Source organism: Scardinius erythrophthalmus (assembly GCF_964197995.2).
Source record: "Scardinius erythrophthalmus genome assembly, chromosome: 2".
NCBI classification, from domain to species: domain Eukaryota; kingdom Metazoa; phylum Chordata; class Actinopteri; order Cypriniformes; family Leuciscidae; genus Scardinius; species Scardinius erythrophthalmus.
The window spans coordinates 67,781,312-67,790,023 of NC_138222.1; the positions used below are offsets into that span (position 1 = coordinate 67,781,312).

The 8,712-nt window shown below is 41.8% G+C and overlaps 1 protein-coding gene across 1 annotated transcript; it reads left to right on the plus strand.

Moving 5' to 3' along the window:
- Positions 1 to 382: 382 nt before the first annotated feature.
- On the plus strand, positions 383 to 3,184 carry LOC308705939 (C-type mannose receptor 2-like; the record flags this gene model as incomplete). Its single annotated transcript, XM_081391255.1, has 4 exons — positions 383 to 419; positions 512 to 844; positions 2,328 to 2,648; positions 2,817 to 3,184. The coding sequence occupies 4 exons, from the start codon at positions 383 to 385 to the stop codon at positions 3,182 to 3,184; spliced, it is 1,059 nt and encodes a 352-aa protein (XP_081247381.1).
- Between the last annotated feature and the right edge of the window lie 5,528 nt (positions 3,185 to 8,712).

Consider the following 8,712-nt stretch of genomic DNA (forward strand, 5'->3'; position numbering starts at 1 on the left):
CACAGACGTCAATATGCAAATATAGAGAAACAGAGGAAGACAAACACAAATAAGGAGGAAAGTAAAATATGAAAATTAGTTTTAGAGAAATACACAAATGATGTGATGAGCTGAATGAGGGATGAGAGCAGATATAATAATAGCGTAGTGTAAATCTGCAGACAGAAACATCAGACTCAGGACAGAAACACACGACCTCTAAAGTAAGAACATGTTCATTCTTCAAACACAATTACACTTTCAGGTGTTAATATTGTCTGAATGATTATGTACAGTGAATTCATGCTGCTGTTCAGATACTAAATGAAATTGTCATATTTTACTCCAAAATGAATCTGGGAATGTTTGATGTCTGAGTTTTTCTCTGTGTTTTTCCTCAGAAATGGACCAAACTCTATATTTGATTCTTCTTCTCATTGGTGAGTGTGTTTGTTGTATTATTTATGGTATATAGTTTCATCAGGTTTGACTCTGTTATGAAAAGCATTAAATCAAACGCTCTCTTTCACAGCTCTCTGCTCCGTATCTGAATGTGTTCAGCGTCAGTATCACTTTATAAACGAGAGGAAGACCTGGACTGAAGCTCAGAGATTCTGCAGAGAGAATTACACAGATCTGGCCACCGTTGACAACATGAACGAGCTGAAGAAGAGTGTGAATGGTGGACGTGTCTGGATTGGGCTGCAGAGGAAATGGCAGTGGTCTTCAGGTGAACCTGCGCTCTATCTGAACTGGGGATCTGGACAACCTGATGGCAAAGATGAGTGTGCTATGATGAGAAATGGACAATGGCATGATGCGTCATGTAGTGACAGCCTGACTTTCATTTGCAATTCATCTAACAGTAAGTGCAGCTCCATACAATCACAATAAACATTCATTTATAAAAGATACACCATATTCTGTACTGTACAATCTAATTAGTTAGACTTATTTAGAAGCATGCAAACTAATTGCCTTAAAAATAAATAAATAAAGTGAAATAGAAATAGTATGTTCTATTGACAAAAGCTCAGCCAGATTTAAAAAAGGCTACCTTTAAAAATAACCACAGGTATAAAATCACAAAAAAATAAAATAAATAAATAAATAAATTACAACACATTGTGGTTAATAAATACAATTCATGTAAAATAATATATAATGTTTAAATGCACATATAACGCATTAGTGGCCACAAGTGTGGCTGTCTACAAGCCATTTTTTTGCATTATTTTTGAATGAAAAGAATGACAAAGACTCTCTAATGGTTGCCGGTTCTGTGTTCCATTGCTGTATTGCATTGAGAGAGTACTTGGGCCACAAAAGATAACGTTACATACGAACACAAGTACAGACAAGAACACAGATAGAGAAAGGCCCTTTATTTCAGCCATTTAACCAAAATCCCATTCAAAAAACCCACTGACTTCGGGACGATGGAACCAGAAGTGCTAAAATGCTAAACTCTACACAGTGATGTCATACTTGAACCACTCTATTTGATCTTGCCACTTCATAATGTAGTTCTTTTAATGATTTGCTTTTGGATTTATTATAAAATAGATTTAATAACAAATTCTTAATGCTAATAAGTAAATAATGCATTAAATATTTTTTTTGATTTAACAAATTTTTTTTTTAATTAAACTGATTTTTAAACATCTCTAAAGGACACATGTGGAAAAAATTTGTATTAAAAAAATCTTTAAAGCTGCTGTTCTGGTCTGTGTTGCTGTGGGTGTATTAGTCTGCATTTACACTACAGCACTAAATGCACAGGTTTATTTTGACAAATGTATTGTCCCGTCCATTTGCTACGGTTATCACTGTCAATCACAGCAATTTCAGGAGTGACTGAGGAACAGTGTAGCTGATTCATTCCCGTAATTACATATTTTTTTCTTGGCAATTTGGAGTGCAGTTTTCATACTCTATGCTTTTCCTATCCAGTTTTATAAAGTCCATTCCATTTCTGGCCTCACCCTCTCTCTCTGTGTGTGTGTGTGTGTGTGTGTGTGTGTGTGTGTGTGTGTGTGTGTGTGTGTGTGTGTGTGCGTATGTGTGTGTGTGTGTGTGTGTGTGTGTGTGTGTGTGTGTGTGTGTGTGTGTGTTTAAGTTTCCTCGGAAACTTACTTGAAATACTTCCATATTAATTAAAGTGTTTTCCTTACAAATTATATTATCAGCATGACAATTTGAGTAAATGTAACTGTGTAAAATATAATAACAAAATTAGTGTATGTAATTCATGTAATGTGTTAGTGAATATAGAACAGACTGTGGATAAATGTCACACTTTCAATGTTGAGTCAATTTCTGAATAGATTTTTTTTATGAAAACACAGGACTCGTCTTTGTCGATCAGAAGAAGAACTGGACAGACGCTCAGAGTTACTGCAGACAGAATCACATTGATCTGGTCAGTGTGAGGAACCAGAATGAGAATCAACAGATTCAGAAGTTGACATCTAATGATGTCTGGATCGGTCTGTTCAGAGACTCATGGCAGTGGTCAGATCAGAGTAACTACACATTCAGAGACTGGGCTCCTGGTGAACCTAATAATAGTGGAGGAAATGAAAACTGTGCAGTGATCATTCCGAACGCTCAGGGTCAATGGCATGACATCTCTTGCAACAGCCAATTTCCTTTTGTGTGTCATGAAGGTGAGCAGATCCTCACAAACACACACACTCCATCCATCACCTCCAGATATCTTAAAGTTCACGCTACATGTCAGACATGACAGATTCCTCCACAGTGTTTGTTCTGCATGTTGTTTTTGATCAGTCTCTCTCTCTCTAGTTTTTGCTTGTGGTTTGTTTTGTGTCCAGATAAACTGATTCTGATCAAAGAGACTCTGACGTGGCCTGAAGCTCTGAGATACTGCAGACAGAATTATACGGATCTGGTCTCGGTTCATTCAGTCGAGATGCAGCGTCGTGTGATGAATGTGGTTAAACGTGCGTCTACTGAGGCGGTGTGGTTGGGTTTACGTCACTCCTGCACTGTGGGCCTCTGGTTCTGGGTGAGCGGAGAGACCGTGTGCTATCAGAACTGGGCTCCAGGGAACGGCACAGGAGACGAGGACTGTGAGTCTGGAGTGAGATCTGGAGCAGTTCAGTCTGGAGGAGACCAGCGCTGGAACAGCCGTCCTGAACACGTCAAACTCAACTTCATCTGCAGCAGATCTGAGGAGTGAAGGATGTGTTTGTGTTCAACTGGTGAATGTTTTTTAACTGGCAAAAACTTTTTGCATTGTTTTAATCATCAGATAATGTGCTTATATCAGTACAATAAAATTTATTTATGTTATTTAAAAGTATCATATGAGTAATTAAAATACTAATGTGCACTATATGTTTTAAAGACCCCATGACATCAAAACATGAGTTTTCATCTGTGACTGTTCAGTCAAACATACTTGCTGTTAAATAGAAAGTAGAAGATCATGATTCGAGGATGTGGCTCAAAGCATATCGGCTATTTAAAATAAAAGCAAAGCACAAACCACAAAATGTTTTTATCATTCAGCATCTTCAAACAAAATCGTTCTAAAAGTGATTCCAACGATTGTTCTTCTGTGCTGTTATAGACCTTATGCGCCAGAGAAACAAGTGCGCAGCATCTTCAGAATATTGACTTTGAGCTTCAGTTTTAGCGGCAGCTCTGTATATCTGTGGCATCGCTGTGGAAGAGTAATTAGCTGGTGAAGTGGATTTACTTTTTGTAGAGTTAACGAAAGTTATCATGAGCATTGTAATGTTTAAAGCAGATGTCTTAACAAAAGTCAGTAGACCAGGAAGATTTTAAAAAGAACAGTTCATTCATAAATACTTAAGATCGCTGTGGAAATACAAACTGGAAGACAAAAGACAACAAGCGCAGCGCTGAAAAGGTGCAGGGCTACATAAGGTCTATAGTTGTGATGTAAGGTGTGTTGGACATCGGCTGCGGCTGGATGTTGAAGTACATTGCTTTGATCAACTGTGGTAATTAACACATTCATTTACACTTTTAGTTAATAAAATAAGTTATTAAGGAATTAATACACTGACACATTTCATTAATAACAATTCATATATTACTTAATCTATTAATCATTTAGAATCTGTATTAGTTGCTGATGCAATAATCATTAATTAATGGTTTAGTTCTTCCTGAGTCATACATTAACACATGATTATCTGTGCATTAGTTAAGCATGAATTAATGCATATTAGTGCCCCCGTATTGTAAAGTGTTACCAAATAAAGTTCAACATAAGCTTATATATAAAAAACAATGTAGTGGGGTCTACGTTTTTATATCAGTTATATTTTGATAAACTTGACACAATATAACATCGACTAGATGAAAAGAGATTTTACTTTTATAAAAACAAATTTGTGAACAAACTTTAGTCTCTGTTGTCCTCTTGATAATTTTCTTCTCCTCTTAAGTGTTGGATTGGGTAGCTCGCCATCAGTGGAACTTTCCGGTAAATAATAAAAAAAAAAAACTGACCACATCCAGTATTTTCACACGATATACTTCAAGATTTACATCCACACGAACATAAAAATGAACTGGATTCTTTCAACATAACGGTCTCTTCATGAAATCCAAACGTTTTTAGACAAAATCAACAGTTTACAAATATATATTCCCTTCTTTGTATATAATTCTTGCTCTTGCTTATTGCTCTGCTTTAGTTGCTTCGTTAGATCAGCTTCTACTGCCTCAGCAGGGCAGAGTTTCTCAGTCTTCTTTCATTGGTCAATTCTATTATACATCTTATTCAAATTATTCTATTATACATCTTATTCTTCCTCTTTCACATTTTTTCCCCTCCTACATTATATTTCAGTTAACAATCATATATTGTATATAATATATACCTAGAGATTGACATGGGGTACTTTCCATAAGATCATCTCTCAATGCAGATCAAACCAGCTATTAGGCTAACTGAAATAAAACCATGCCAATCTCTAGGTATGGTGAAGGCTATGTGATGATATGGGGCTATTTTAATTCCAAGGGCCAAGGTAACTTTATCAGGATGCATAGTATCCTGGATGAAGTAACTGGCCTTTAAAAATAAAAATCTGCTCTTGAACAAGACACCGAACCCCCAATCGCTCCCCGTGCGCCGTAGCAAAAATGGCTGCCCACTGTGTGTTCGCGTTGTGTGTGTTCAATACTCTTTACAACTAATGTCCAGACACGCTGGAAAAAAAAATGTAAAATGTACTTAATATTTATTTTGCGCACATACTTTTGAAGTAAACTTTTAACTAAATACTCTCTTAACTAAGTTAAGTTAACAAAGAAAATAAGTAACTTTACCTTTGCCAGTAAAAGTTTGTTGAATAATTTGTACTTAGTGGAAGTTTAGTTTGTAATACTTTTTAGTAATTTCACAGAATTACACCACACTTTTAAACTGTATGCTTTACTTAGAAACAGCTATATAAATATTACAATAGATATAGTGCAGACAGCATATCTACATAATAGAAGTAACACTGTACTCACCCAAACACAGAGACCTCAATATTTGGTACACAATACACAATGAGGATAGTCAAGTCACCTTTATTTAAATAGTTGTTTCAAAGCAGCTTTACAGTGATAGCAGAGAGATAATGCAATAAAGTTTGTTTCTGCTGTTCAAGTTCATTGACGGTATCATTCGATGGATCATTTTGAGTAGAAAATGAACCCCAGATGTCACAAAACAGCAAGTCACTAAACCTAAACTGTAGGATAAAACTGTATAAACAAAATCATTTTCATCATATTATTGCACTTATTATTAACCAGTTAGACTTTATTTCTGCCATACATCTATAGAAGCTCTTGTTGAGAATTAAATGTTGATATTTTATTGAAAATGTTTGGTTTCACGTCACCATTATGGCGATTAGTGTTTGTTTAGTTGTGCTCTTGACCCTTGACTTTTTTAATATTAGTTATTCTTTGACTGCTGCAACTTTGTGTTTGTAAAGCACATTTGTTATAGCAAGAGAAAATATGATCTGGTCATAATGGTCATGTTTTGATCATCATTGACATGCTATCAACATAATTTCTTTTCTCTGATTGCTGTAACAGTGTTTGTGAAGCACATTTGTTATTGCAAGAAAAATGTGAACAGGTGATGGTGATGTAATCATCATTTAGTGACCTGATTCAGTCATTTGATCTAATTCTAATCTTTGATTAAGTAAGTGTGTTATTAATTGTATATTATTGATTGTAGCATCCCTGTGGTTATACAGCAATATGAGCTCCTGCATCAGTCAGACACACAGACATCACAAATCAGCATATGAATCTCAACATGTTAATAATGATCAACAAAAAGTTTCATGCTGCAATGCATGCTGGGAGCCACCATGTGTGACGTGCCTCTGAGCCTGTCCTCCTCTAGCCGGCTGTGTGATGGGACTCTGTCACAGTGTCTGTTTGTGTATCACTGGTGTTCACTAGAGGTCCTCGTCTCCACGGTGTCATCCCATTCATGAACTGCATTTCCCACAATCCTTGTCAATACCAATCACTGTTCATTGCACTCAGCTGTTCCCTGTCATCATTGTACCCAGCTGTTCCCTGTTATTCATTGTTAGTTCTTGTTATATATACCCTGCCTGTCTAGTGTTTGTCACGGATTCCTTGTCTTATATCACGCCACTTCCGTTTCCTGTATTTCCTGTTTTTCCTGTTTGTGTTCTTGTTTCTTGGATGGATTAATTGGATTTTGACCTCTGCCTGGAAGACTACGATTTTGGATTATCCTAATAAACCCTTACTGCACTTGGATCTTTCCTTTTCCAGTTCCTTTGTGTGTGGATCGTGACAGAAGGAATCCGTCACAATGTACAGATCCAGCAGTACGGGCATTCGTATCGCTCCTCCTAGAAGTGCTGAGGAGAGGATGGAAAGATTAAGAAATCTGACCAATCTACGTCAGCAGGGCCAGTCGGTGGGTGGTCTATCCCAATTTTTTTGGACTCTCTCGAGAGGTTTGGGGTACAATGACACTCTACTAAAAGATATTTTTAATAACTGTCTTGACGAACCTCTGCCTCGTTGGGAGATGAAGGGGCTGGAGATCCTGGACTTTTGGGGGTTCACAAGATACCTAGATCATCGTAGCCAGTGGGATACCCCAGTCCCGCCACCGGTGGTCCCGATTCCGGTGGTGCCGGTGGTCCCAGTTCCGGTGGTCCCGAGTCCAGTGGTCCCAGGTCCGGGGGTCCCAGTTCCGGTGGTCCCGAGTCTGGCAGTCCCAGTTCCGGTGGTCCCGAAACGGAGGAGGAGAAGAAAGACTCCCTCCGTGACTGTTCCGGTGGATCCTGTTCCGGTGGTCCCTGTTCCGGTGGTTCCAGTTCCTCTGCCCGCACCGCCCAGGCGTCTTGCTCTGCCCGCATCGCCCAGGTGTCATGCTCTTCTGGCCCCGCCCGAGCTGCTCGCACTGCCTACACCACACCAGCGATCCTTCACGCCTGCTCAGTCAGAGACTGTTCACGTCACATCTGCTGGGCCTGTGTCTTCGGACAAGATGGCCGCCACAGAGACTGTTCACGTCACACCTGCTGAGCCTGTGTCTTCAGACAAGATGGCCGACGCCGAGCCTGTTCACGTCACGTCTGTCGAGCCTGTGTCTTCGGACAAGATGGCCGCCGCCGAGCCTGTTCACGTCAGGTTTGCCGAGCCTGTGTCTTCGGACAAGATGGTCGCAGCCGAGCCTGTGTCTTTGGACAAGATGGCCGCCTCCGAGCCTGTTCAAGTCACGTCTGCCGAGCCTGTGTCTTCAGACAAGATGGCCGCCGCCGAGCCGGTGGTGTCTGTTCCTGAGCCGGAGCCAGTGTCTGTTCCTGAGCCGGAGCCAGTGTCTGTTCCTGAGCCGGAGCCTTTGGTGTCTGTTCCTGAGCCGGAGCCGTTGGTGTCTGTTCCTGAGCCGGAGCCGTTGGTGTCTGTTCCTGAGCCGGAGCCGTTGGTGTCTGTTCCTGAGCCGGAGCCGTTGGTGTCTGTTCCTGAGCCGGAGCCGTTGGTGTCTGTTCCTGAGCCGGAGCCGTTGGTGTCTGTTCCTGAGCCGGAGCCGTTGGTGTCTGTTCCAGTGCCTGAGCCAGTGGTGCCAGTTCCAGTGCCACTTCCGGTGGTGCCAGTTCCAGTGCCACTTCCGGTGGTGCCAGTTCCACTTCCGGTGGTGCCAGTTCCAGTGCCACTTCCGGTGGTGCCAGTTCCAGTGCCACTTCCGGTGGTGCCAGTTCCAGTGCCTGAGTCGGTGGTGCCAGTTCCAGTGCCTGAGTCGATGGTGCCAGTTCCTGTTCCTGAGCCGGTGGTGCCAGTTCCAGCGCCTGAGCCGGTGGTGCCAGCTCCAGTTCCAGCGCCTGAGCCGGTGGTGCCAGTTCCAGTTCCAGCGCCTGAGCCGTTGGTGCCAGTTCCAACGCCTGAGCCGGTGGTGCCAGTTCCAGCTCCTGAGCCAGTGGTGTCTGTTCCAGTTCCTGAGCCATGGCCGCCCGAGGGGTCGTCTCCACCGTGGCCGCCCGATGGACTGTCTTCTGCTCCACCTTGGCCGCCCGAGGGAAAGTCTCCGCCCTGGCCGCCCGAGGGAAAGTCTCCACCCTGGCCGCCCGAGGGAAAGTCTCCGCCCTGGCCGCCCGCGGGAAAGTCTCCGCCCTGGCCGCCCGAGGGAAAGTCTCCGCCCTGGCCGCCCGAGGGAAAGTCTCCGCCCTGGCC